General features: G+C 60.9%; 1 protein-coding gene across 3 annotated transcripts in view; it reads right to left on the reverse strand.

Moving 5' to 3' along the window:
- Positions 1-27,550, reverse strand: part of LRP1 (LDL receptor related protein 1) — a 91,648-nt gene that overhangs the window by 1,298 nt on the left and 62,800 nt on the right. Inside the window, exons 35-88 of one of the 3 annotated variants that reach the window (XM_082332708.1) lie at positions 26,345-26,476; positions 25,958-26,092; positions 25,743-25,872; positions 25,026-25,152; positions 24,593-24,744; positions 24,321-24,445; positions 23,673-24,044; positions 22,329-22,518; positions 21,703-21,907; positions 21,284-21,476; positions 20,686-20,811; positions 20,457-20,585; positions 19,849-19,968; positions 19,049-19,162; positions 18,477-18,626; positions 18,067-18,189; positions 17,399-17,515; positions 17,025-17,153; positions 16,425-16,547; positions 15,835-15,975; positions 15,562-15,749; positions 15,109-15,292; positions 14,799-14,884; positions 14,308-14,427; positions 13,720-13,907; positions 13,255-13,460; positions 12,835-13,023; positions 12,460-12,608; positions 11,878-11,971; positions 11,324-11,440; positions 11,094-11,213; positions 10,430-10,552; positions 9,919-10,044; positions 9,522-9,638; positions 7,494-7,600; positions 7,150-7,282; positions 6,771-6,890; positions 6,105-6,227; positions 5,692-5,835; positions 5,465-5,599; positions 5,079-5,198; positions 4,531-4,802; positions 4,261-4,439; positions 3,874-3,980; positions 3,533-3,649; positions 2,974-3,150; positions 2,437-2,577; positions 2,184-2,357; positions 1,934-2,095; positions 1,548-1,722; positions 1,084-1,188; positions 831-895; positions 492-579; positions 196-340 (exon numbers count right to left, since the gene is read on the reverse strand). In XM_082332708.1, the coding sequence (XP_082188834.1) occupies positions 196-340; positions 492-579; positions 831-895; positions 1,084-1,188; positions 1,548-1,722; positions 1,934-2,095; positions 2,184-2,357; positions 2,437-2,577; positions 2,974-3,150; positions 3,533-3,649; positions 3,874-3,980; positions 4,261-4,439; positions 4,531-4,802; positions 5,079-5,198; positions 5,465-5,599; positions 5,692-5,835; positions 6,105-6,227; positions 6,771-6,890; positions 7,150-7,282; positions 7,494-7,600; positions 9,522-9,638; positions 9,919-10,044; positions 10,430-10,552; positions 11,094-11,213; positions 11,324-11,440; positions 11,878-11,971; positions 12,460-12,608; positions 12,835-13,023; positions 13,255-13,460; positions 13,720-13,907; positions 14,308-14,427; positions 14,799-14,884; positions 15,109-15,292; positions 15,562-15,749; positions 15,835-15,975; positions 16,425-16,547; positions 17,025-17,153; positions 17,399-17,515; positions 18,067-18,189; positions 18,477-18,626; positions 19,049-19,162; positions 19,849-19,968; positions 20,457-20,585; positions 20,686-20,811; positions 21,284-21,476; positions 21,703-21,907; positions 22,329-22,518; positions 23,673-24,044; positions 24,321-24,445; positions 24,593-24,744; positions 25,026-25,152; positions 25,743-25,872; positions 25,958-26,092; positions 26,345-26,476 (7,829 nt within the window). Of the gene's footprint in view, positions 1-195; positions 341-491; positions 580-830; positions 896-1,083; positions 1,189-1,547; positions 1,723-1,933; positions 2,096-2,183; positions 2,358-2,436; positions 2,578-2,973; positions 3,151-3,532; positions 3,650-3,873; positions 3,981-4,260; positions 4,440-4,530; positions 4,803-5,078; positions 5,199-5,464; positions 5,600-5,691; positions 5,836-6,104; positions 6,228-6,770; positions 6,891-7,149; positions 7,283-7,493; positions 7,601-9,521; positions 9,639-9,918; positions 10,045-10,429; positions 10,553-11,093; positions 11,214-11,323; positions 11,441-11,877; positions 11,972-12,459; positions 12,609-12,834; positions 13,024-13,254; positions 13,461-13,719; positions 13,908-14,307; positions 14,428-14,798; positions 14,885-15,108; positions 15,293-15,561; positions 15,750-15,834; positions 15,976-16,424; positions 16,548-17,024; positions 17,154-17,398; positions 17,516-18,054; positions 18,190-18,476; positions 18,627-19,048; positions 19,163-19,848; positions 19,969-20,456; positions 20,586-20,685; positions 20,812-21,283; positions 21,477-21,702; positions 21,908-22,328; positions 22,519-23,672; positions 24,045-24,320; positions 24,446-24,592; positions 24,745-25,025; positions 25,153-25,742; positions 25,873-25,957; positions 26,093-26,344; positions 26,477-27,550 lie in introns of those variants that run through there. The other 2 variants (XM_082332707.1, XM_082332709.1) reach the window with 2 other exon arrangements.

The raw sequence follows: 27,550 nt of genomic DNA on the forward strand, positions 1-27,550 counted from the left end.
CCTCCGCCCCCAAAGCCTTTGCAGCCCCTTGGAGCCCCCCAGCCTCCTCTGCACAGAGAGCAGCCCCAGGGAGCCCTGACACTGCTACAGCAACGTGCCCCCTGCCTCGGCACGCACCCCCTCTGCATCTCCCGCTTTGGGCTGGACCCCGTGCAGCCAACGGCCCCTCCATGCCACAGTGGCCCCACTTCTCACCTTGTCAGGGTCCAGGACAAAATCCGCATCCAGCAGCTCCCCCACGTCATCATCGGGCTCCCCCTCGTACATTTTGTAGGTGGGGTTCCCGATCTCCACGTTCATGGCACCATTCGTCATCCGCTGGTGCTGGAAGCCCTTGGCGCTGGGGAGGGTGTGAGACAGGGGGTCAGTGCCAGCAATACAGGGTGCAGTGAACGGGGCCCCCACCCTACCAGTGGTCCTGCTTCTTTGTCCCACACAATGGAGGCTTTCAGAGTAACGCTCCCTCCCGGTCCCCAACAGCCCAGACTCACCCTTTAATCCTCCACTTATACCAGACAAAAGCCACCACGGTGAGGAGGACGAGCAGCAGCAGGATGGGGATGACAATGGAGGCCGTTCCTGCGGGATGAGAGGTGCAGGTACAGTCAGAGCATGTGCAGGGGCACCCCAAGCCCCAGGCAGGCCCAGCAGCCTGGGCTAGCCCTGCCCCACGGGAAAGGACCTGCTCCCTCTCCACCTGAGAACGGGGTTCAGAAGTTGCACAGGGGCACTGGGCAACTCTGGCTTCACAGGCAAAGATGTGCCTCCAACCCCCCTGGTTTGGTGTCGGGCCCCGTGGTGCCCCCCGGAGCGAGACCGCCCATACGTACGGTTGCTTTGCTGCTCACTGACGATGAAGTCCTCGCAGCGTGTCCCGGTCATCCCTGCCGGGCACCTGAGAGTGCAGGGAGAGCACTGGGGTTACTGGGGGCAGGACAGCATATGGGGAGGGGGAGGGAGAGGTGGAGCACAGACCTGGGGGTCGGGGGGGCCACAAAGACTGGGGTCTGTCAGTCATGGGCTCCAGCAAGTAGCCCACCCGAAGCCCCCCCCACCGCCCCCCCAGCCCCCAGCTCTGCTTACAGGCACTCGGGCAGCTGTGTCTTGTCGCTGATGGAGCAGGTACCACCATGCAGGCAGTAATTGTCACAAGTCAGGCAGCTGGGTGCTATCTTGCCATCTGGGCAGCTGTGGGGCAGAGATGATCAGGCACACATGTACCCCCGGCCTGCCCCATGCCCGCCCACGCGGCAGCCAGGACTCTGCTCACTGGAGGCTGTTAGCTCATCCCTCTGGCACAGCTCATGGCTGTGCCACACCGACCTGCTGGGACATCAAGATGGGCTTGGGGGAAGAGACACCTCCATCACCGCCTCTTGGGGCCCCGAGGTCTCCCAGATTTCTTAGCTGCCCTGAATTACTGACCCAGCATCTCTCAGCTGTGGCCGATCCCCAATGATCTGGCCACAGGGACACAGGGGTTTTTTTGGGTCCTTGTGCCCACCATCCCCTCTTCCTCTCTTGAGCTCGATGTCCCCAGCACCTACATGCAGGAGACTTCTCCGCTCTGCTTGTTGATGCTGCACTTGCCCTCCTGGCATCGGGAGCACTTGTTGTCCTGGCACTGGGTGCCCTCGAACTGTGGAGGGCAGCGGCACTGCTTGGCACCACTGGCTGTCATCTGGCAGACGCCCTCGTTCTCACAGTAGTCGAAGCACTGCCCTGCAGGGGATGGTGCGGTCAGGGTGGGCAGCCCCATGCCAGCCCCTCGGACTGCCAGCCCCTCTGGAGGGCTGCTCACAGCCCCAGTCCCCCACGGAGCACCACACTGCCCTGGGTCCCCAGGGAGCATCCTCCAGAAGAGGGGGACCTGGCAGTCCAACCTCTCAGGTGCTGTCCCCAGCAACCCTCGCCACAGGCAGGCAGCACTCACGGTACTGGCAGCGGTCCCCGATGAAGGTGGGCAAGCAGCGGCAGTTGGGCTGGTTGCCCTGGTTGACGGTGCAGCTGCCGTTGTTCAGGCAGTAGTCGGTGCACACTTGCTGGTTGCACCGGGGTCCCGTGAAGCCGGTGGGACAGCGGCAGGTCGGCATGCCTGAGAACAAGAGCCATTAGTGTGCTCCCTCTCTGTCCGTCTGCCCCGGACCAGCCCCGACCCCCAGGCTTGCCCCCAGCAGCCTCACCCGATGGGGAGGCAGCGCATGTGCCTCCGTTCTGGCAGTAGTCCCAGCACTGGTCGATCTGGCACTTCTCCCCATTGTAGCGCGGCTGGCAGCGGCACTTGGCCTGCTTGCGGGCGTTGAGGAAGCAGCTGCCGCCGTTCAGGCAGACCAGGTCACAGGTGTCGGTGGTGGGCACTGGGAGGGAGGGATGGAGGTGAGCAGGACTGCGCCGGGCAGGACCCCCCTCCTCCTCCTCCTCCTCCAGACTACCTACCGACAGGGGAGACGGTGGGCGAGGGAATGACCACGCAGGTGCCATTGTCCAGGCGCTTGCCGTTGGGACAGGTGCAGACAGGGCCGCTGGGGCTGAGCAGGCAGAGCCACTCACACTTCTTGCGGTCACAAGGGTTGGTCACTGCCGAGAGGGGAGGGGATGATGCAGGGTGAGGACAGTGGGGTGACCCACAGCCCTCCTGGCAAACGACTACTCCCCACAGCTTTAGGACATCCCCCATGGCCCTACAGCTGCCCAAGCCCTGTGCCCGTCCCCCGATTCCCTGGGGTCACCAACTGACAGCTTGCCGTTGTGGCTGGCCTCCCCCCAATCCACCCCCCTCCCCACTAACCCCCTGTGCTCTGCCCATCCAGATGCCCCCCACTTTGGGCAGGGAAGCTGGGTGGCTGAGTCCACTCTTGCCCCAAGCTCTGCCAGCACTCCCCTCGCCCTCTGGCACCCCGCATCAAAGATCAGGCCCTGAGCACCTCCCTCCCACCCTATGAGCAGGGTGGGGGTCCTGGGCCCAGCACGCACCCTCTGGTTGCTTGTACTGGTGGTAGAGCACAACGTCGGTGGCGTGGTTGAGGCCAGACGTCAGGTTGGTGACAGCTTTGTGCCCAAACTTGTGGATCTTGAAGATGCGGTTGTTGATGTAGGTGACACCGTAGATGTAGTCCTCAAAGATGTCGATGCTGAAAGGATGGCTCAGCCCTGGGGAAGCGAAGAAGGGACATGTGCAGGCAGAGGCAGCATGGCTGGCTGCTCGCTGCCTTGGGCAGGGCTGATTAGGGATTTTGGATGGATTTGAGGCTGGGGTCTCCCACCCTGTACGAGGGGGACAGTGTCAGGGGGACAGCAGCGCCAGCAGGCTTTGGTCCTGCTGTGGAGCATTTAGCAAGGAAAAACCCACCCTCGCTGCCATCTGCTGAGCATGCCTGACTCAGCGCTGGGGTCTGCCCTGCAGCATGACCCAGGTCAGGGGGCCTCGGGGAACCAGGGGGCTGGGCTGTGCTGGGACCCCACCCTGGGGACACCACCCCTGGGCAGGTCCCTCTCCTCCCTGCCGCCCTGGTGGGTCTTGGGTGCTGCTCACCTTTCTTGTTGTCAATGGCCACGACAGGGTCGGTGCCGTTGAGCCGGATGCTGCCGATGACGGAGAGCTTGGCATCAGCCCAGTACAGCCGCTCATTGTGGTAGTCCACGGCCAGGCCTGAGGGGGCACATATCCCCCCAGTGAGGCATGGGTCCCCAGCCCACCCCAAGCCCCTCCTGACCACATGGCCAGCAGAGCAGCCCCCTTACCACCCCTACACACTCCTGCCACGGGGCTCAGAGCTCCCAGGCTGAGCCTCCCCAACACGAGTGGGTTGTACATCCCTCTTGTCAAGGCTTTCGCTACCCCTCATGCCCCTCCTGGCACCCGTCTCTGTTCACCTGTTGGCCACTGGATGTTGTCCTGCACCAGAGTCTCACGCAGTGTCCCGTCCATAGCAGCCGTCTCAATCTTGGGGTGATTGCCCCAGTCTGACCAGTACATAGTCCTGTGAAGGACACAGTCAGGTCATTCCCAGCAGGGGAGCAAGGAGGGGATGAGCAGGACAGTCCGATGCCCCATCGGCAGAGAAACCCTCCCACATTCTACCCACAGTGTCCTAGAGTCACTGACGTGACCCCAATGGGCCAGGTGACTCCAAGGCACAGCAACTTGAGCTGACATGGAGAGTGATGCTGGGGCACAGGGAGCTTCCACCATGGACAGGCTTGTTGGTGAAAGGAGCCAGGGTGAGGGCTGGGCAGAGGGAAGGGAGAAAGGGCTCTCACCCCCTAAGTGGGTCGACTACGATGGCGTGGGGCTCATCAATCATGCCCGAGATCAGCGTCTTGCGATTCTCTCCTTTCATCTGTGCCACCTCAATGACATCCCGCCCCGAGTCTGTCCAGTAGATGTTCCCAGCAACCCAGTCGATGGCAATTCCCCGTGGCATCTTCAGCCCCGAGATCTGGGAAGGGCAGAAAGGGGGCAGAGGTGAGGGCACAGGACGCTGGCAGCCTGGCCTCGGTGCCTCCTACTGTGCCCCTGACAGAGCTCACATTCAAGTGGGTGACGCCGCCGTCAATCTGGCGCCGGTTGCGGTTGGAAGCAGTGGAAGCAGCAGAAGAGGCAGGCAGCTCCCGGTAGGAGATCCGGCCTGTGTGCCAGTTGGTCCAGTAGATCTTGTTGCCCTTGACGTAGATGTCCATGGCATCAATGCGCACGTTCTCGTCACCCTGGAAGGCCGGCTCGTAGGCTGAGTTGGGGTTGAAGGGGTACATGCTCCGGATCTTGTTGTCATCCGCGATGTAGAGGATTTGGTGCTCGGAGCCTGCAGAGGAGGAGCTGTTGGCGCGGGCTGGGCTGGGAGTGGGGGGTCAGCCCAGCTCCACAGTGGGGCAGGGGACGGCATCGCTGGGAGCTTGCCACCCCCTTGGGGCTTGCTCTGCCAGGGACGGACAGACTGATGGCACTGATAGAGCCCGGCACCTGCCCTTGGCAGTGCCAGAAGGAAGGGTGGGCAGAGGTGCAGGGGGAGGAGGAGGAGCAGGGAGGGAAGAGCAGCTGGGTCCTACAGGATCTGTGCACACCCCCATTCCCTCCTGACCTTCTGCCTTGCACATGTTGTCCGTCTTCATGAAGTTCTTGGCACAGCTGCAGATGTGGGAGCCCTTCGTGTTGTTGCAGAGTTGGGAGCAGGTCCCAAAGCGCAGGCACTCGTTGACATCTGGGCAGCGGGAGACGGGAGTCAAGGGGGAGACCAGGAGGGTGCCCCCAGGCACACAGCCAGGGCTGGCCCCTCTCTGGGGGCTGGTCTGTGCTACCCAGGGCTCAGAGTCCCCGTCTCTCCCCATTCCCCATGTTTGTGCCCCAAGGACACCATTTCTGATGCACCAGCCACTCCACAGGCGTGAAGACACATCTTACTGGCAAAAACCAACCGTAAACCCGACAGCCCAACCCTGAGCCCTCTCTGGCAGTGGCAGGAAGTACCTTGGCAGGAATTCTTGTCTGGCACCTTCTGGAAGCCTCTGCGGCACGTGCAGTACGTGGTGGACTGCGACTGAATGCACTGGGCCTCATCTCCACACATAGTGGTGTTGGTCGTGCAGTCGTACGACTTGTGGTCTGGGGTGGGATGTGCTGTCAGCACTTGTGCCTTCGCAGCTTCCCCAGTGTCCACCCTCGGCCCCCTCCCGACACCCCAGCTCCCCACCCACCGTGGGAGCAGGACTCCTCATCGGAGCCATCTCCGCAGTCATCAAAGAAGTTGCAGCGGAGGTTGGTGCTGATGCATTTCTTGTTCTCACACAGGAACTCGTTCTTGTCCTGGCTGCAGCTCTTGGGTTTGGCCGTGGGTGACTCTGCGGGAGCACGGGCAGCGGCTGTGACTCCCCGTGTCCCCAGGCACCCAGCCCCATGGGAGCCACACGGTGTGAACAGCGCAGGAAGGGACCAGGCAGGTATCCAGGATGCCTGCGCCTGCCTCCCGGTTTTGGGAAGGAGCGGGCAAAGCAAACCCCAACACCTGGGCTAAACCCAGGGCTCTGTGAGGACCAGCCTGAGGGCAGCGGTGATCCACTGCCCTGTCCATGCTAGGTGCAGAGCGGTGCCCACGGGCAGCCCCACTCACCGCAGTCCTTCTCATCCGTGTTGTCTCCACAGTTGTCAATGCCGTCGCACTGTCGACCGATCCACAGACATACCCGGTCGTTCTTGCAGCGGAACGGTCTGTTGGGGGGACACTGGAATTTCACTGCACCAGCAAACAGAAACAAACGGTGACGGTGAAAGGAGACGCCATAGCCAGGCTGTCACACTTGTCAGGAGCCGCTGCTCGGCCTCTGCCCGCTCTCCGGGGAGGCCTGTCCCACGAGGGCGAGCGGGCTCCGGAGACTAAAGCAAAGAGACTGAAGCAAAGACAATTGCCTGGTTGCTGGCCCAGCTGCAGGAGGGTCAGCCCTCTTCTCATGCAGCTCCCTGCCCTCTCAGCCCCTGCTCCCCACTGCCTGCCCCATGCCTGGCTCAGCACCTCTGCAACTCCGCTCTCTTGACCAGAGCCACCTCCTGCCCCCTTGGCCCCACCAGCCACTCCCAAAGGGACCCATCTAGAGGGGACGGGCAGAGCTGCCAGAGGTACCCACAGCCCCCCTGGGTACCCGCAGCGGTGCCCAAGCTCTGGGACTGACACCCCTCCCCAGCGTGCGGGTGCTCAGGGCAGGCTGCTGCCCCCATGGGCAGATGTGTGCCAGACAGGGGCCTTGCCAGGAGCGGGGAGAGGCAACGCGGTGTCACTCACAGCACTCCTCGGGGTTTTCATCCGAGTTATCCCCGCAGTCATCCTCCCCATCGCACTTCCAGGCCAGGGGCTTGCACAGTGTGTTGTTGCACTGGAACTCGTCCAGGGGGCACGTGCGAACTGCGACAGCACGGGGCAGGAGGAGACACGTCAGCCAGTGCTGCCTGGCTGCCAAAATGCCGGTCTGGGGCTGCAACTCCAATTTCCAGCATAGCCGGGGGTTCTCCAGGGCTCAGATATGTGTCCGTGCATGCCCTGGGGCCAGGCAGAGTGGTGCCGACACATGCACAGGGAAGCGCTCCCACCCACAGCGGGGACACACGAGACACGAGGGGGGAAGACGACCAGCCCCGAGGGAGCCACGCAGTGCTGCCGTTACCCCCAGTGCCGCAGTTCTCCTCATCAGTGCCGTCCATGCAGTCCGCATCGGCGTCACAGCGCCAGCGCATGGGGATGCAGTGCCCATTCTTGCACTGGAACTGGTCGAACTCGCAGCGCGGCGTGCAGTCTTTCTGCAGGGTAAGGGCAAGGGACAGCGGTCAGCAGGGACAGCCCTGGCCATGGCAGCCTCCCATCCTGTGACCGCACCTAGGACCGGGCTCTCAGCCCCACCTTGGTGGTGGGCGACCACCGGCAGAGGCCAACTGGGTGGGACGTGTCCCCACTCCCACATGTGGGCAGGGTGAAGGTGCTGGCAAAGAGCCCTTGCCCTTGGTACCATACCTCGTCAGAGCCATCCGCACAGTCGTGGTCCCCATCACACTTCCACCTGCCAGCGATGCAGCGGCCGTTGGCACACGAGAACTCACTCTCCGAGCAGGGCCGGGGCGCTGGGGACAGAGAACACAGGGTGTCCCCCTGAGTGCGGGCTGCAGGCAGGGTTGCAAGGGCAGAAGGTCTCCCTGGCCAACAGCTTGGGGAGCACAGGCTGACACAGACACACGTCCAGTGGCACTGGGGACAGGGAGGGGTGCAAGCAGAGCCGGAGGAACTGCTAGAGAGGGGCATGGCTGATACCACCTCCCAGTCCCCTTCCCATCCCACTCCAAGGTTCCCAGCTCCCTGCAGGGAAATGGGGTTTTCAGGGGGTACTATGGCCATACAGACTCGCTTCTGGCAGCTTCCCATGTCCCCTAAGTCGTTCTCCACTGAACGCAGCACTAGCCCCACAGCTCCCTGCTGCCCATGTCTGCTGCCCTACTGGCAGCTGCGGGCAGGAGGAAAGGCAGCGATGCCCTAGCCAGGTCTGGCAGAGCCAGCAGACCTGTCCCCCCCTCGCAGGACATGGGGACAGACTCCCCCTCACAGCTCAATGCACCCGACTGTGCCGGTGCCAAATCCGTCTGCAGGAGGACAGCACGCGGCGCGGCCACCCGCCCAGGACGGCTCTCCGGGACCCTTCCCCTCCCCATTGCCCCGGGGAAGCCCCAGGTGTAGGACATGTCGGGGCAGGTGGCCCCTCCGGCCACCGTGCAGAAGCTGACAGGACTGCAGGGAAAGAGGGGGCAGGGGGGGTCCGGCTGGAGCAGGAAGGGTCAGGTGGGGACAGATTTTGGAGCAAAGTATGAGCCATGCACAGGCCCCGGCAGTGGAGGCAGCAGGGTCGGACCCTCCCGGACTGCGGCTCCAGTGGAGGGAGATGCTGGTTCTGATGCTCAGTAAATCTGCCTGGGTCGTCCAGTCCCGACCCCTCTGCCCTCACCTGGAATTTATTGTCTTCATTTATTCTAGAGAGGCTGTACATGGAATTAAAAGATTTTGGCAGGAACCTACCTCTGAGCGCCCCATAACGACAGTGTGAAAATGGAGAAAAACATAAGATGAAGTGAAATGGCACAAACTCAAAAACACGACGTGAAATCAACAGAAAAGAAAAAAAAGTTGCACCCTAGAGAGCTGCAGGGAGACAGAGGGACCCGGGGCAGGCGCTGCATGGTGGGAAGAGGGTCTGGCTCTGCCTGGGCACCTGCAGCTGGCAGCAGGCCCTGGTGCCGTCCCATGGGCAGCTTGGGCCCCTCTGGAGGGACAGGACCAGGCTCCTGCCCGCAGCAGAGCCCCAAGAACTGTCTCGTCCACGTGGACGGTCATGGTCCTCTGCTGCTTAGCGGGGCAGGTGCCGGCACAGCTCGGCTAACAAGCGCTAACTCATTAAGGGGCAGCAATTTGATCATCTGCCATGGCTTCTGGGGACCAGACGCCTTCCCACACGCTGGTCGAGGTCCAGGTTTGTGAGCTGGGTTCAGTTGGTTCCACAGCTCCCCTCCCAAAGGCTCAGTGTGTCCCCACTGCCTTCCCAGGCCAAACTGTTTCAAAGGGTGCTGCCTGCCAGGCTGGGGCCAAAGCACGGGGCGATGGCCTAAAGCAAAGCCGCTCCACCGCAAGTGGGACGAGGCGGCCGTGAGCCCCGTGGGTGAGCACAGCTGTGCAGGGCCTCTGTGCTGCCTGCCGGGGAGGGCACTGGGGTCACCGCCTCCCTTTTTCTTGTCCCACTTGGGGCCTCTCCTCAGAACAGCCAGCAGCCAAGCCCTGGCTGCAGGACCAGGCTAGCCAGACCCCTGGAGTCAGATGTGTTCTGTCCAGGGGGAGAAGGCTGCTCCCCAGGCTCCCTGGCCATCAGCCCCACCCAGCCTGATGCCCCCCCCCAGTAGCTGGGGGCATCGGCAGGCAGAGGGGCTGGGGGGACCTGAACTGCTCCCCTCTCCACTGCACAGCCAGCTCCCGGGATAGCAAAGGCTCGAAGGCGGCACGTACTGCAGCTCTCCTCATCCGAGTTGTCCCCGCAGTCATTGTCGTAGTCGCACTGCCAGCGACCTGGCACGCAGCGGTTGTTCTTGCAGCGGAACTGGTAGGGCTCACAGGTGCGTTCGTCTGGGAGGGACAAAACAGGGACAGGCATCAGCATTGCCCCCGCACAAGGGGAGGGATGGGCACGCTAGCTATCAGGGCAGGCAGTGCTGCTCTCTGCCAGCCTCCCTCTGACCCAGCCTTGCCCATGCAGTCTGGAAAAGGAGCAGCTAAAACCTCCCCCAGCCCTGGGCACACCGGGGAGGTGGAGGGGACAAACAGCGCCAGGGCAGCCTGACCCTCAGGGAAGGTGGGGCACAAGATGCCCTCTGGGTTCGTCTCCCCAGCCCCAGTCCCTGCTCACCGCATTCCTCCTTGGGCTCGTCAGACCCATCCCCGCAGTCGTCCTCCCCGTCGCACTTCCATCGCGCTGGGATGCACCTGCCCGAGTCCTTGCACCGGAACTCGTCCACACCACACGTCATTTGTGCTGGTGGGGAGAAACAAGATGACATGGATGTGGGGAGGGGAGGTGGGGTTAGCATTGGCTAGGCACATTTCTTTCTCCGCAGGGCTGAGGAACACCTTGTGCCAGCAGCCTGGAGCTGACTGCAGCACCCCTGCTTGGAACAGGGTGGGCAAGCTTCCCCCCTTCCAAGCAGTTCTCCAGGGAGAAGTCAGAGAGAGGAGTATCTCAACAGGACAGATCCAGGCAGAGCCACCACTACAATCACCCACTGCCCGCAGCACCTGCAGGGACTGAGCAGGGACCTGCCATCCCGCAGGCAAAGACACGCAGACGTGACTAGCTGCAGGGGAGCTCCCAGTTTCAGTGTGGCCAGATCCACCCCCTTCTCCCCGCGTGCAGTTCTTACTGCAGTTGGCAGGTTCATCTGAGCCATCCACACAGTCGTTGTCCCGGTCGCACACCCAGACACGGGGGATGCAGCGCTTCGTGATTGCACACTGGAACTGGTTGGGGGCACAAGTCACCTCCGCTGCAGGAGGGAGAAGCAGTCAGAAGAGGCAGCGGGGCAGGCAGGGGTCTGCCAGCCACCACCCCATAAAAACCGCCCCATGGAGCAGAGAGGCATGCAGATGCTCTGGGCATCACAACAAGCGTCTGGCCACGCTTGGTGACCACGTGCACGAGAGGGGAGGGAAGTGGAGCCCTGTGGTGGCCCCAGAAGACTCGCCCCGCTGCAGGGAGACAGGTCAGAAGCCACAAGATCCCTCAGCTGTGCAACAGGCTCAGTGCAAATCCACGGCAAATATTGAACTTGCCACTCTGAGGGATTTAAGGATTTTGCTTCCACTAGGAAACAGAAGTGTCTGTAGGTGCAGCGGGGTGACGGTGGACAAAGGCTTTATGCAGAGCAGAGGCAAGGAGAAAGCCCCATGCCCAGGGGCAGGACCACCCAGAAGCCAGCCTGCAGAGAAGCCAGTACGCAAAGACACAGATCTGATGCAGCACTGAACTCCTCACCCTTAACCGTGCATGCTCCCCATCCCTAACACGCTTAACAGCTCCCCACTTACGGCAGTCCTTCTCGTCCTCGCCGTCACCACAGTTGTCCTGACCATTGCAGCGGAAGATGCCAGGGATGCAGCGGTTGGTGTTGGTGCATTTGAACTGGCTGGGCAGACAGACGTGGATATCTGGGAAGGGAGGCAGCACAGTCAAAAGCTCACATGCTGCATCTCTGCTCTACTGGGATGCTGCAGCCCTGCTGCAGTTTGAGGATCGCGAGGGGAGGTGAAGAACCTACCGCAGTTGGCTTCATCTGAGTTGTCCTGGCAGTCATTGTCTCCATCACAGATGAAGGCTGGGTTGGTGCAGATCCCAGTGGAGCACTGGAACTGCCCTGGCCTGCATTTGAATTCAGCTGTGGAGTGAGTAAGACAGAGTGAAATGTTTGCTCTGGGGAACACTTTCAGGGTAAACCTTAACTTCCTGCTTTCCCCTCTGGGGTCCTCAGCAGGGACTGAGCAACCAGCACCCAACCCTGAGCTCTGGTGCAGTGAAGGGGCAGCTCTGCTCTGAGAGCAGCAGCTGGCTGTTGTCCTTCCTGGGGCAATATCCCACACAGGGACAGCGTGTTACGCCACTAATGGGGTAACCCTCCTCTCTGCTGGAGCTGAGCAGGGAGCAGCAGTGCTGTCCTGAAGCCAGAGCAGCAGCAGGGCTTTGGGGGACCAGCTGCACAAGCAGCGCCAGGCTGCTCCGGACGGCACACAGATGCTGCAGGGCTGGCAAGAGCTGGGCAGCGTGGCTGGGGTGCTGGGACACTGTGGGCTGTGGTCAGCCCCACTTGGCACTCACGGCAGTCCTCCGGCTCATCTGAACGGTCCCCGCAGTCGTCCTCGGTGTCGCATTTCCACCAGAAAGGGATGCACTTGTCATTCTTGCAGACAAACTGCGACGGAGAGACGAGCTTGTGAGGGCGGCTCAGAATGGGGAGGGAGGACCCCAGAAGGCTTTGTCCCCAGGGAACTCTGCCAAGGGCACTGATCTCCATACTGTCCCTTCCCAGGCACCCCCAGGACACTGTGTCCTGACCTAGAGCAAAGCCTTAACCCTGAGCCCACCCCACACAGCCTCTGGGGTTTGAGAGAGGGACGAGGAAGAAGGTCATTCCAGAGCTGGAGGGTCTCCGGCTCCCCTGGGTACCCCCAAACAACTGCAGTCTGTATGTGCTGGGAAGTGCCACAGGAGGGAGGTGTTGCCTGTGCCTGAAGAAGGTATGCACACATCAGCACCCAGATGCACAGCACGGGCACTAGCACAAGCAGAGGAGGTGGTGAAACCATGGCAGGAGGGACATGCACACGAGCACAGGCAGATGCTCGCCGCAGGGAGGATGTCCATATAGGCAGGTGCAGGCAGGGGCAGGCAGGCTGTTACCTGGCTGGCCGTGCAGTTGGAGACGCAGGTTTTGCCATCACTCCCCAAGTAGAAGTTGGTGGGACAAGCACACTTGTGCCCCCCACCTGGCGAGAGGAGGCAGAGGTTGCTGCAGCCGGCGTTGTTGGTCTTGCAGGGATGGTTGGGAACTGGGGAGAGCAGGGAGACAACCGTGAGTCAGACCAAGGCGGGGGACCCTCGGGGTGGCACGTGAACCCCCAGCTGCAAGACCCTTCTCGCTGTACACCCTCCTCCTGCAGCCCCTGCCCAACCCGGCGTCCCTTTCCACATCGTGGCCAGCCCCAGCATCCTGCCCAACACTGCTCCGCAGCACCAGGGCCACCCCAGCCCCTCGGCCCCGGCCCCACGGCTCACCATCAGGCTGGCGGTAGGGGTGGTAGATGTGGATGTCCATGGGGCGGTGCAGTGTGCTGATCAGCAGGGTCTTGTTGGCTCCTGTAGTCTTGTGGGCCCGGTTGATGGACTTGGTCTCCCAGTCGGTCCAGTAAATGAAATCCTCAAAGAGGGTGAGCGCAAAGATGTGTGGGATGTCCTGACTCAGCACTGCAAGGGGGAGCAGGCAGCTCAGCAAGGGGCTGCCCCACACCACCCCTCCCACAGCACAGCCTTTCTCCAGGGACAGCTCAGCCAGGGAACAAACCTCTTCCCCTGATCAGAGACACAGAGGAGCTGCCGGAGCTGGGGACCGTACCCAGCAGCCCTGGCTCCTGCTCCCACGACTGATCCAAAGCCCACAAAGGCCTGGTGGTGGCCTGGAAGCCCTGGCACTCTCACCCGTGTGCCGGTTGGAGCCATCCAGGCTGGCAAACTCGATGTAGTCCTCCCGTGCATCGGCCCAATAGATCCGGCTGTTGATATAGTCGAGGGTGAGGCCATTGGGCCAAGTTATCTTGGTGTCAACGATCACACTGCGGTTGGTGCCATCCATGCCGATCTTCCCGATCAGGGAGTGGTCCCCCCAGTCCGTCCAGTATAGGTAACTGGGGATGAAACAGAAGAGCAGAGGCAGGCTGAGTCCAGCTCAAGCCACAGCAGCGGCTGCACTCTGCCCATTGTGTGGCTAAACTGATGCGTCTGGGCACGCGGGTGCAGGGCAGGGGGAAGCAGCCAGGCATCCCGGAGGCAAGGAAGGAAGGCCCTGTCCCATCTCCCAGCCTCCAGGACTACAGCAAGATGGCAGGGGGTCCACCAGCCCCCTCCCTGCATAGAGGGGAAGGTCCAGGTTCCCCAGACTCTCACCCATTCTGCACATCCACCACCAGCGCCCGGGGCTCACGCAGGCCCGAGTTCACCAGCACAGTGCGGTAGGCACCGTTGAGCTTTGACACTTCAATGGTGTCCCGACCTTTGTCACACCAGTACAGGTTGCCTCCCACCCAGTCCACAGCCAGCCCGTCAGGGTTGCTGAGGCCAGTGCGGTGAAGAACCTGTTGGGAGAAAACAGAGATGTTGGGGCTGGACAGGGAGAACCAGATCCTGCCCTGGTTCCTCAGAGACGACAACATCCCCCCTTCCCGGTGCACTGTCCCTGCAGATGGTCCTGCCCAGCTGCCTCTCCTCACTCCTCTCTTCCCCCAGCCCTTCTTGCCCACTGCTTTGGGGCAGCGTGGAGCCCACCTCTGATTGGGAAGGCGCTGCAAAACATCCCTGTAGCAACCTGGGCTGATGCCCTGAGCCCAGTGATGACCCCACAGCAGAGCTTGTGCCCTCTTCCCCAGTGGCCCTGGTGCCAGTCTAGGCCCCTCCAGGCAGCCTCTCTGTGCAGGAGGTGGGTGAGGACCAGTTGCCTGGACCAGAGGTGCCTGAGGGGCTGCCTCAGTCCCCCACCTGAACGTTGCTCCCATTGATGTGCATGCGGCGGATCATGCTGCCCTGCGTGGTGACATCTGTCCAGTAGATCATCTGCTCCCGATAGTCGAAATCCAGAGCCACTGCATTGTTCAGCCCCTGGGAGGAAGGGAGAAGCACTGAAACAGCCTCATCTGCTAGCACACAGTCAGAGGGACTTTACAAAGACCAGTGGGCTCCCAGCCTCAACTCCCGGTCCCTGCAGCAGAGAAGTTAAAAGCACCTACAGACAACTGTTGTGTAGCCCCTACCTTATAAAGGTCTGCTACCAAAGAGCTACTGTTTCCATGGGACCTCCTGTATACTCATAGTGAGAGCCATTGTTTATACAGGATCTACCATCTGCCTGGGAAGCCAAGAGCCCAAACTCCCAGGCTGGCAGGTCTCCTGCCATTCAGGGCCTCTCTGCAACCCTGAACACCCGGCCACGTGGGGCTGGTGCCCCCTCCTGCTCCCAGCTCCTCCCGCACCTGCTTGAGCAGTGTGTAGTTGGAACCATCCAGGTTGAGCTTCCTCAGGTAGTATCGGTTGGCAAAGATGAGGAAGGGCTCTTCATCTGCACAGGGAAACCACAAGACATGTCAGGGAAGTGCCCCTGGGATGTGGGCAGATCCCCTGCGGACCTGCCCCCCTCCCTGCCCCACTGCTTCCCAGCTCTCCTTCATGAGTCAGGTGCAGCTACTTCATCTTGCAGAGCACCATGACTGATTCCAATGCCAGCAGCATCCCACTTTCGCCAGAAGAGCATCCCTGCCTCCAAAGCCCACTCTTGGCTCTCACCTGTGACAGCTTTACAGCTGGTGGGGTTGTCAGGTTTGAGCTTGTAGCCCTCTATACACAGGCACTTGTAGCTCCCCAGAGTGTTGATGCACTTCTGGCTGCAGGGGTAGGTGGTGGAGCACTCATCGATGTCAATGCACGTCTTCCCGTCGTCCTTCAGCCGGAACCCGGGACGGCATCTACACTGCAGGAGGCAACCCGGAGCTGTTAGACATATCCAGGGCCCGCATGCTGGGACATGACAGGCATCACCGTGGGACAAGCGGGCTCAGGCACACGTAGCTTGCAGATGCAAGAGCAACACACACAAGCATGGGCCAGAAGTGCCCATGTATCCATCCCTTGCCCAGCTGGCGCAGGACAGAAGCACCCTCACGCTAAGACCGTCTGTGGAAGAAGAAGGGAGTGGGAGAGCATCCCTCCAGTTGACCCTCCCAGCCTGCAGGACCCTACCTTGTATCCAATCTTGAGGTCCTCACACTCCTGGGAACAGCCACTCAGCTTCTTGTTGAGACACTCGTTGATGAAGCAGTTGAGCTCATCCGAGCCATCCGTGCAGTCATTGTTGTTGTCGCAAAGCAGCGCCTCTGGGATGCACTTCCCGTTCTTACAGAGGAAGAAGGAGTCGTTGCACTTGTTTTCTGCAGCAGGGCGGAGAGGAGGTGGCAGTGGTCAAGACAAGGCAGCCGGGCAGCCCCGCTCCCCGGCTGTGGCCCCTGCAGGTACCTGGGCTGGTGCAGCGTGGGTTCTTGGGCGCCTCGTCCGAGTGGTCATGGCAGTCGAACTCGCCATCGCACTCCCATTGCCTGTTGCTGAGGCAGCGGCCGTTGGCGCAGCGGAACTCATGGGGGCCGCAGGTGGGGTACTCTGTGGGAGGGCGGCGGGCTCAGACGGCATAACCCACCTCCCCGAGCTGGTCAGGAGCAACAGGGGCACTGCGGTGGTTGGGCTGCGTGGAGCCGCAGCACGGGTGCCCAAACCAGCCTGCAGCCCACCTCGGGACAGGGCTGCACCGCATGGGCCAAGGAGGTGGCAAACACGGGTGGTTTTGGATCTCTCCAAAACTGCTCTGTGCCAGGGCAGACGCCCTGCAGCGGGGCTTGGGGGGGCGCAGCTGTCCTGCGGCTCTCCAGCACCCAACCCCTCCCGCTCCCTTCTCCTGGTTCACCCTCACCCTGCTCTCACGCCAAACCCCTGGATGACGAAGACCCCTCCAGTGTCCTGTCTCAAAGCCCAGGAGACCCAGCATGGCTGCCAGGGCCAGTGCTACAGGAGATAGGGCCCTCGCTGTCCTCCCCCATCCCGTGGACACCCACCACACTCCGGGGACTCATCTGAGCCGTCGCCGCAGTCGTCATCGTGGTCACAGACGAAGTGCTTGGGAATGCACTGGCGGTTTCCGCACATGAACTCCCGCTCATCGCATGTGTTGTTGTACACTGCAACAAGGCATCGCTGTCAGCCCCCCGCCAGACCACATGCTCTCCTGCCTGCCCCCCAAGCCCTTCGTCCTGAGGCACTGAGGACAAGAACTGAGGCACAGCCCAGCTGGGGCAAGGACTCCCACTCCTTAGCCCCCAGCCTGAGCCCATGCCTGCACCCTTGTCCCATGGCTGCGAACAGCACCCAGGCAACGTGGTGCCTTTGGCTATTGCTCCGCAGGACGACGCGCCTCCTCTCCTCACAGCCAGGGAAAGGCATCCAAATGTCTCCGTGTCCAGGTCTGCTGTGACCACAGCACTGCAGTTTCCTCCTGCAAGCTTGGCGGGGAAGTGGCCAGAACGAGGCATCCTGTCCACTACCGACAGGGACCCCGGGGAGTGGGGTTAGCCCCTCCCGGGCAGCTCTGCCTCCACTACACTCGGCTCCTCTCCAGCCCCTGGCCCCGCTAGGCACCCAGCCCTCTGGGGACTCACAGCAGCCAGCAGCGAGGGTCTCGTCAGCTCCGTCTGCACAGTCCTTGTCTCCATCACAGAGCCAGCGCTCTGGCACACACACGTAGGTGCCTGGGCACTGGAAGGATCCCGTGCTGCAGGTGGTCAGCCCTGGAGAAGGGAGAAGCAGGAAGGAGGCCAGTCACCCCCACCGCTGGAGAACTGGCACTCTTGGGCTACATGCCCCCACGTCTCGGGGGACCCCAAGACACAGAACCCAGGGAGAGCAGTGAAGACCACGGCACAGGAAAGCAAGGGTGGGAGAAGGGATGGGCAGAGGCAGGAATACACAGAGATGGAGCAGCAGCGCAAGCAGGGACTGAGAGAGGTCAGAGCAGGGGCTGGAGCAGACTCACGGCAGCGGCTGTCCTCATCAGAGCCGTCCCCACAGTCATCTGCCCCGTCACACACCCAGAGCTTGGAGATGCAGCGGTGGTTGTTGCACTCAAACTGCACAGGGTAGCAGAACTTGTCTAGGAGAGGAGGAGAGCAAGGGTCAGAGCTGGGGAGATGTGGTGGGAAGGACATGGAAGCAGAGCACAGCCAGGCTGGGCCAGCCAGGCTCCAGGCCTGGAGCCCAGGGTGGTGCTGGGGCTGCTGCTTGCCCAGACCTGGCAGTGCCCACACACCATGCTGACAGGCACTACAGCTGTAGGACTGGTGCGGAATTCCCCGCTCAGGAGCTGGGGAGGTTCCCCAGTTCCTGAGCACCATCTGGGATTTGTTCAGGGAGGTTGGAACTAAAAATGCAACTCAAGTGAGCCATAACTGGTCATCCTCAGAATGACCGTGGACACTCATGCATGTGCTGAGCAAACACACACACAAGGACACTTGCATTGGTCACAGCTGAAAGCCCAAGCTTGTGGAATAACACCACAGAGGGGGAAGAATCTGGAGTCTGATCCTTGGCAAAGGGATGTCAGAGAAGAGGAGAGGGTCCTGCCTCCCCTCCAGCAGGCTTACGTTTGCCACCCCGTCCTATCACCCCAGAGCGCCTTGCTCTCCCCACCCTGCCGCTCACTGCAGTGAGTCTCGTCTTCTCCATTCTCGCAGTCGTCCTCTTTGTCACAGGTCCAAGTCATGGGGATGCACCTCCCGCTTGGGCAGGCAAAGTAATTGGCTGGACACTTGGGTTTCCTCCCACCTGGTTTGTGAAGGAAACGTCAGTAAGGGTGGTGGCATGGATGTGCCCAACCCAAAACCGCCTGACTCCAAAGGATTCCTCCCCAAAAGCCCTCTGTGATCCCGCGTCAATCAGCGCCCTGCAGCACCCTCAGAGCAGGAGCTGCACAGGCAACGGACGATGCTCCTGGTGTGCAAACAAAGCATCCACCGCCCAAACAGACCCCAAAGGGGAGCACCCAGCCAGAGGGTCGGCATGATGCCCCTGCTCTCCTAGGCCCGAGTCCCCTTTCCTCTCCCCGCTCTCACCTGGGCAGTTGCGCTCATCTGAGTAGTCTCCGCAGTCGTTCGCCCCATCGCACACCCAGCTTGGAGCGTAGCACAGAGAGGTGTGTTCGCACTTCTGGAATGTGGTACCCTTCACCCCCAGCTTGAAATAGCTGCTGCAGTCAGTGGCGGCTGCAAGGAACCACACCAGGAGCCCCGGGTGATGGGTGCTGCTCACCGGCTGCTAACAGCCCTTCCCTCCCCAGAGCAGCACCAAGCTGACTCTGCCCCAGCTGTGCCCCGAGCTGCTGGGACCATGGTAAGCATGTCTGGCAGGCTGTCAGGTGGTGAGGTGCCAAGTACAGGGTGAGGGGCTACAGCGATGGGCTGAGGCTGCTTCCAGCCGGTGGGCTAACCTGGGCTGGCCTCTGCTGACAGGATGGGAGCCAGGGCCCTTCTCCCTCCCTGATTCAGCACAAGTCCCAAAGACTGAAACGAGGTGCAGGGACCCAGGCCCCTGCCCTCAGAACAGAGGGCAGGACCATCTCCAGAGCTACAGCAGGGCAGAGATGGGGAGGCAGCAGGGAACATGGGAGAGCAGCTGGGGCACTCACTGCAGTTCATTTCATCCGAAGCATCCTCGCAATCGATGAACTGGTTACAGCGGCTCGAATTCCCAATGCAACTCCCATCTCGGCAGCGAAACTCGGTAGCAGCGCAGCTGGTTTCTGCAAGGGGGAAGCCCCGTCAGCAGATGAGGCTGGGCTGGGGGACCCAGCATGTACAGCCACCCCACGGCCCCTGCTCACGCTGCGGACATGCATGCATGCACATACACCCACTGCCCAGCACAGCTATGGACCACCTGATCCTGCACTCCCAGCTCTGCTCCCCTCCCGGCTGAGACCTGGTGCCTCTCTGTGTCATGCACTCTGCCTGGCAGCCTGAGCTCGTCTCCCAAGCTGGCCTGTCACTAGCAGGCCTGGATGGGCTCAGAGAAGCTCCTGACCTTCCCCGTCGGTTCTGAACCAGGCAGACAGGCTCCTGCAGCCCTGCAGCTCTGAAGGGGTGCTGCCCTTTTCTCAGGAGCACAGGACCCATGAGGAGCAGCAACACTGTGCCTCGCTATCGCCTTGTGTTCCTCCTGGGTGTCAAACCACTGTTCTTGAGAAGCTCTGGGTGCTGCAGGACCGTGCTCGGGAGCTCTTCCTCCCAGCTGTCAGGGAGTGAGCTTTACAAAGTGGTCTGTGGCACAAGCAGCATGAGTAAGATTTAGACCTTGACTCTCCATTAAGCCCTGGCTCACTCTGATCCTGTCAAGCTGAAGGTAACCTTTCCTGAAGCCTCCGTCCCTGTCCCAGACAGCTGACTGAGCCCTGGCAAGGGCTGGCCGGGAGCCAGCGAGTCTGCTTACTGTTACAGGGCACTTCGTCCGAGTTGTCCCCACAGTCATCCACGCCATTGCACCAGTAGCGGCTGGCGATGCAGCGCCCGTTCATGCAGTGCAGGTAACCCTTCTTGCACTTGCGGCTGCCTGCGAGGGAGGAGGAGGAGGTGAGCGCGAGGGGAGGGCCGGCACCCCCGGGTCTCTCAGCTCCTCAGGGACCCTTCAGCAGGGGAAGAAACCACACAGGCAGGATTAGGAAACAGGCTCCCTTGTGCTGTGCTGGCAACGTCAGAGGGTTAAGCTTGGCCTTTGCCCAGCAGAGACCCCTCCTGGCTGAGGAGCGAGGGTTGGTGTTAGAGGGAGGGTGCTGCAGCCCCCACCGGGTAGGATCAAGGCGTCTCACTCTCCAGCCTGCCCCACAAAACTGGAAAAGGTCTGGAGCCCTTAAAGCCTGGGCTGGCTAGGCCCATCTCTGGGAGGGCAAGAGGGACTGCAAGCACTTGCGGGACATGAGAAGACACCCAGGAGTCCTGGCTCCCTTTGCCGAACAGAGCTGAGAGCTCAAGCAAGGCACCTGTGTGTGCCAGGGGGTGCATGTGTGTGTTTGAGCAAAGCAGCAAGAGGAGGAACCTTACTGCAGTAGGACTGCTTCTCATCTGACTTGTCCTTGCAGTGGACCACACCGTCACAGGTCCGGCTGAAGTCAATGCAGTCGCCGTTCCCACACTCAAACTCGTCGTGCACATTGCAGGTGGAATTCAGGGCTGGGGAGGGCGTGAGGAACGTCAGCTCTGCCAGGCTGAGACCAGCCTCTCCTCCTCCCTTTCCCATCCCCATCAGCTCCCGCTTCCACCTCCCCTCCACCTTTGCAGGTGAAATCCTCCTGCAGGACGCGCTCGCCGCGGCAGGAGCAGTTGACGTGTCCTTTGGGTGTGAGCAGGCAGAGATCCTGACAGCCGCCGTTGTTCACTCTGCACGGGGACAGCTCACCTAGGAGAGACGGAGAGCAGTCACATCAGGCACAGTCTCAGCAGTCCCTTCCCCTTGTCCTCCCTGCTGGGGAAAGGAAACGTAGGGGTTCCTCCCCGAGCTCTTCAGATGGGGTGATAGGGGATGCATGGGGTTGGGAGCATCCAGTATCCCCAGATCTTGCAAGGAGGATGCCCTGGGAAGAGCACAAATGCAGCAAATTCTCTCTCTCTTCAGCCTGCACAGGGTTTGGAGATGGACAGGCCTTGTCGTGAGGGTCCCGAAGGGGCAATGACAGGCCAGGAAGGATGGTGGGATGGGTTTCCCCTTCCCCTGGCCTGCAGACGGGGTGGAAGAGCAGCATGGGGTGGAAGAGTGTCTGGCAGGGGGCTGAGCTGCCCGAGAGAGGGGGCAGAGGTCTGGCAGAGGCAGGGGAGCAGGGGCCCATGGTGGTGAGGCTGCAGGTGACGGGTGGGGCGTGGGGCATCCTTACAGCTGTCGGTGTCGTTGGCCACAGCAATAATGCCCATGGGCTGCTGGGGGATGTCAACACGCAGAAGCTTCATGTCAGTGCCCACATACTTGTTGGCTCGTTGCACAGCCCTGCGCACCCAATCCGTCCAGAAGATGTAATCACCGTAGACAGCCAGGCCGAAGGGGTGCACAGGCTCCGATTTCAGGATCACCTGCCGGACATTGGCAAACCATGAGCATGAGGGAACCTGGCTGTGGGATGCAGCCCCCAGCACCACCCCAAACACAGCCCGTCCCCACGTGTTGGCCCCAGGGGAAGGCCCGACTACCCCCGTGCCCCAGGAAAAGCTCTGCTTTCCTTTGACAACGTGCCAGCCCGTTTCAACACTCGCCACTCTCCTCCCCCATCTCTGCCACTGGGGCCAGGTCTGGACTCACATGGCGGTGGGAGCCATCGTATTCACAGCGTTCGATTTTGTCCAGTGTGGCATCAGAGAAGTAGATCTTCTCGGCCTTGTGGTCAATGGCCAGCCCATTGGGTGTCCGTATGTCCTGGTCAATGATGATGAGGACATTGGCACCAGAGAGGGTGGCACGCATGATGCTGGGGTGCTGCTCATTCCAGTTGGTCCAGAACATCAGGCTAGAAGGGAAGAGACACACGATGCTTTTGCAACCCCAGCTCTCTGCCACGTATGTGTTGGCTCAGCCCACCCCTCTGCTGCTGTGGGACTTCCAAGGGCTTTGGGATGGATGGGACATTGTCCCTGCATAAAAAGGGGTGGGAGGGGGATGAATGAGGCCGCTGCAGCCAGCCAGGAAATGTGGTACCACATGGTACCAACCGGCCAGAGAAGAGGATGGGACAGTGATTCTGTCTTTGCTTTGGGATGCTGAAGGGCATGTAGGGAGGGGGGAACAGGGCCTTTCCTCCCTGGGGTCTGATACTCTCCGTGCTGGGAACCAGTGCTTCCTCCCCCAGTGGAGGGGTGTCTGCCCGGACTCTGGCCCTGGGACCACACGGATCCCCAGGCAGGCTGGCTGGACCACCGATGGTCACTCACTTCTGGCACTCGTCCAGCACAAAGGCCCTGGGGTGATCGTCCCCCGACATGGTGATCACCGTCTCCCTCTCGAAAGCCCCCAGGCGGCTCTGGTCCACGGTGTGGCGGGTGATGGTGGAGGTGGTGTAGCTTGTCCAGTACAGTGTGTCCCAGCCGCGGTGGTACGCCAGCCCCTCCACCGAGCCCACGTCTGCAGGAGGGGAGGACAGGCAAGGGTCGCGTCCATCCCGTGCTCCTGCAAGGCTGCCTGGCTTACTCTGCACAGCCAGTGCTGACCATGACACTTGGATGTGGCTTCTTTGGCAGCCTGAAGTTATTGCTTTTAATTACACTGGAAAAAAAAAAACCCTCAGAAGCTCTGGCTGCTTGCTAACAGGGTGCTAATGCGGCAGCACCTGAGGGGACTCAGCAGGGCTGAGTCTGTGCTAACGGGTGAGCTGAAACCCCAGGAGACCTCCTGGGGAGGCCTCCTGGGCAGATCTCTGCTACCAGGACTTGAACTTGGCTTTCAAGCACATGCTTTGATCACCTCTCCTGCGCTGGCCAGGCCTTGCTCCGAGTCCCCCTGTCCGCAGCAGCTGCTGCCAGGGGAGAGCTGAGGCCCAGAGGCACAGTGTGGCAAGACGAAGACTCGTGGCTGACCGTGGAGACCTTCCCTCCAGCTCCCAGGCCAGGAACTTGAACTGTACACTCATCCTTCCTCCCTCATTAACGATCAGCAAAAGGCTTAATGAACCGGCTATGAGAGATAGGCACTGCTCTTCTGATGTCTGTGATTACAGCTATCCCAAGTGCCAAATGTAAATACATTCATTAGCGAACACATCTATAACCCTTACTGGAGGTCCTCCCTAGTGACGCAGAGCAGCAGACGTGGTCTTTTTAACTGCTGTAGGAGCCAATAAAACCAACCAAGTGCAAACCGACGGCTGGAGGTGAAGACAGGGCCAGGCGCGGCCAGGTTTGCTCAGGCTCAACGGGTCTGTCTTGGAAGTCAAATGCAAACACAAAGCAGATCCCAAGTTTGCTGCAGTGCCTTGTTTCTAGAGCAATGCATACCCAAGTGCATGCCTGAGCCTTGTGATACACTCTCCTTGCCAGAACAAGCTCCGCAGACTGCTCCTGACACTTGTGTCCTCTACCACAGGCTGCTGCCTCTTCCAGAGGCTCTGGTAGAAAGCTTGCAGCTGAACCCTTAACAGCTGCCACTCAAAACGCCTCTTGAAAACACCAAAAAAAGGAAAAAAAGCCCTTGGGCGAGGAAGGAGGAAGTTCGGGGGGAGAGGGAACAGAAAAGAGGGGTCTGAGGGCAGATGCACGCGGAGGGAGCCCTGTGACACTCACTCTCCACAATGGTCTTGCGCCCTGTGCCGTCGTCGTTGATCTGCTGGATGTTGCCAAAGTGGATGTCGCTGTAGAATATGCGGTTGCTGCCCTTGGAGCCATAGCGGTAGTCGAAGGCCAGAGCAATGACATTCTTCATGTGCTCCGCATCCTCGAAGGGCTTGATGGGTGCATTGAGGTTGTTCTCATCTGACAGGTGGATGCTCTTGAGGATGGTGCGCTCCGAATACAGTAGGTAGCCATCATAGTCCCGGCAGCTCACCCCGTCCTCGGACAGCATGCCATGGGCGCAGGCGCACGTCCTCTGCCCGCTGCCCCGGAACAGGCAGAGCTGCTGGCAGCCCCCGTTGCTCTGGGCACAGATATTGGTGCCTGGAGAGGAAAGGAGGGGATTGTTCAAGGGACTGGACAGGCTTTGTGTAGGAGAATGCTCCTGCTCAGCCGCTTTTCACCTCTCCCCGCTCCCAGAGGAAGCGGGTGAAGAAATGGGCTCAGCCCACGGCACGACACGGTTTTTTGACGAGGACACAGTGGCCCGTTTGTTTCCATCCCTCTCCACGCATCTGCCTGCCATGGGAGCCCAGCCCGGGCAGCTGTTGGCACTTGGCAACGCTGCATGAGGGGCTGACACCCTGCTCTTGGACGCACCCTTCTGCCTGGCCCGGTTGAAGACTTTGATGTCCTTGAGCTGCACGCCAATCCCTGTCCGCAAGGACACCGACTCGGTGGCGTTGTCTTTGTTGCCTCTTTTGATGGAGCCATTTGCATGAGTCCTAAGAAAGGAGAGAGTCACTGAGCAACTGAAGCGGGGCCCACCCCAGCAGCACCCTGCGGTGGGACCCAGCTCCGCCTCCCCCACCCTCCCTCACAGCCGGTGCCTGGGGCACCCCCAGCACCACCCGACCCCTCGGGCACCATACCTATCGCTCCAGTAGATGTACTCCTCGAAGACCGACACTGAGAACATGTCCATGTTGTTGCTGGACAGGACGACCTCTCTGTTTTCACCCGTCTCCAGGTTGATTCGTTCAATCTTGTCTGTCCGGGCATCGCACCAGTAAAGCTTCCCATCCTGAGGCGATGAGAAAGCATCCCAGTCAGCAATGGAGCAGCACACCAGGGTGGCACTAAGGCAGCCTCTGCACCTCCCACCACATCCAGCAGAAGGTCCCAGGGTTCAGAAGACGACCACCCTGGACAACCCTCCCTGGAGAGGAGACTCCAGGGCCCCGAGGAGGGCAGCCGTGTCCCCAGAGTCCCCACCAGCAGGGGCATGGCTGCAGGGACCCTTGGGACCAGCACGCTCCTTGCCAGGCCCCAGGGCAGCACCATCTTCCCAGCCAGCAGCTGTACCTCATAGTCGACGGATATCCCATTGGGCCAACTGATGCTGACGTTCACCAGCACCATCCGCTCGGTTCCATCCAGGCGTGACCGTTCGATGCGGGGGTACTGCCCCCACTCCGTCCAGAACAGATACCTGCAGGGGCAGCAGGGACGTGACCGGGGGCTGGCCAGAAGCAGCATCCTTGGGCCTTTTGGCCATCAAAGCAGAGGACAAACACCTCTCCCCCTCATCCCTCCACACCGAGGCCTCAGTCCAGACCCCTGGTGATCTGCCAGCCTCCTGGCCACTGTGTGCTTGCAGACCACGCTGCAGCTGGGGAAAGGAGTGCTGCATTGCAGCTGGATGCAGCCCAGAAACCAGCCCATGTGCCAGGCACATTAAGGTGCTGTTCTCCATCCTTCCTTGGACCCAAACAACTCTCCTCTCCCTGTGACTCTGTCCAAAGCTGGAGCCGGTCTGGGGAGGCTCTGCTTGGATTTTCTGAGGTGCTGGCACCCACGAAGTCACGGGGAGCTCCCAGGAAGCTCAGCCCATCAGTGAAAGGGCGGTTAAACCCAGCTGGTTTGGACACCAGGGGCCTGTCCCTTGGTGTGGCAGGAGACTTACGAATCCTTCACTGCGTGCAAACTGCATGGCTCTCCCGGGAGGGTGCTGGGGGTCTCCGGTACGTGCCCACCCCCCAGCTGATGGCCCTCTCCGGGTGGCTTTGTGCGGTGTCTCACCCCTTCTCTGGATGGACCGTGATGGCCCGTGGCTTGTCCAGCCCCTGCGAGATGACCACGTAGCGGAAGGACCCATTCAGCCTGGCCACCTCAATGACGTCGAAGCCCTGGTCCGTCCAGTAGATGTTTCCTGCAGAGAGGGGACAGTGAACACCCACACAAGCCCCACTCCCCAACTGCCCACCCGCTCCTCCCTGCTCCGGAGCCCGTCTCACCAGCGATCCAGTCCACGGCGATGCCCTCCACACGGCCAATGCCATTGGTGACGACGTCCTCCCGCCACGTTTGGTCCCGCTTGGCCCGGCTAATGGTGCTCAGACCCATGTCCACCCAGTAAATGGTGTCGTTCTCTGAGAGGGGCCAGGCAGGACAGTGGGTGTCAGTGACTGCCTGTGGGTCACCCCAAGGGTGGCACAGATCCAGGCTGAGCTGCACCCCAAGGCCCCAGCATGTGAACCTGAAACCTTCCCTCACCCAGAGCTGCTGAGGGGAGACGTTCCAGGCCAGAGCACCGACAGAGGAGGGTCTGGTGATGGTCCCCCTTGCACTCCCCCTCCCCAACCTCTCCAGCCCTGTTGTCCTGCTCCCAGCCCTCACATCACCTGCGTGGAAGTCGATCCCCACGGCCAGGGATGTCCCCGACACGGGCACGAGAGCATCCGACTTGTCGTTGGGGTCCAGGGGAATGCCACGGATCCCCTCATGGACCGAATACAGCAGGAAGGAGCCAACACCTGCAACATAGATGCAGAGACAGTCAGACGCATCCCACAAACCACATGCTGTCCCTTCAACGGACAGCCACAGCTCATGGAAAACTGCGACAGCTTTGTGGAGGAGCACAAGTCTGGCAGGGATGGTGGGAGGGCTCGACCCTGCCATGACAGCAGCACCACGAGCCCCCGGCCTGGGCAGACTGCCCAGGACAGCAGAGGGACAGGCAGCGCAGGGTTGAACTGGACCGGCTGGTAGGCTGTGCGGCTGCCTGAAGCATCCCCACACAGGCAGCCCCTACGCCCACCTCTCAGCTGACTCCGAGGCTGATGCATGTGAGACGTGGGCTGGCAGTGTGAGCAGCAGCTCCGCAGGCAGCTGGAGAGGTGGTGGGGGAGGCAGTCCTGCTGGACACCGAGTGCCTGATCCTGCCCACAGCGCTGCAGTTGGTGGGTGATGTGTTTGCATGGGCAGCATGCGTGTGGCACACTTCAAAAGCTTTGCTGCACCATGGTTTCTCAAGGAGGGAGGGATGCACCTGCTTCACTTGGGTCCCCACGTGAGAGGGGACTAATGAGGATGAACATAAGGAGAAAACTGGTTTTGACATTGACACCGTCCTGCACAACATCCTTGTCTCTAAATTGGAGAGACATGGATTTGACAGATGGACCACCTGGTGGATAAGATTAAATAAGCCAACTGTATCCTGGGCTGCATCAAAAGAAGCATGACCAGCAGGTCGAGGGAGGTGATTCTCCCCCTCTATTCCACTCTCATGAGACCCCACCTGGAGCACTGCATCCAGCTCTGGGGCCCCCAACACAAGAAGGACATGGACCTGTTGGAGCGAGTCCAGAGGAGGGCCACAAAGATGATCAGAGGGCTGGAGCAACTCTCCTATGGAGACAGGCTGAGAGAGTTGGGGTTATTCAGCCTGGAGAAGAGAAGGCTCCCAGGAGATCTTATAGCAGCCTTCCAGTACCTGAAGGGGGCCCACAAGCAAGCTGGAGAGGGACTTTTTACAAGGACGTGTAGTGATAGGACAAGGGGTAATGACTTTAAACTGATTCTATTAATTCCTCCGTGATCAG

This window comes from Platalea leucorodia (genome assembly GCF_965183815.1).
Source record: "Platalea leucorodia genome assembly, chromosome: 23".
Lineage (NCBI taxonomy): Eukaryota > Metazoa > Chordata > Aves > Pelecaniformes > Threskiornithidae > Platalea > Platalea leucorodia.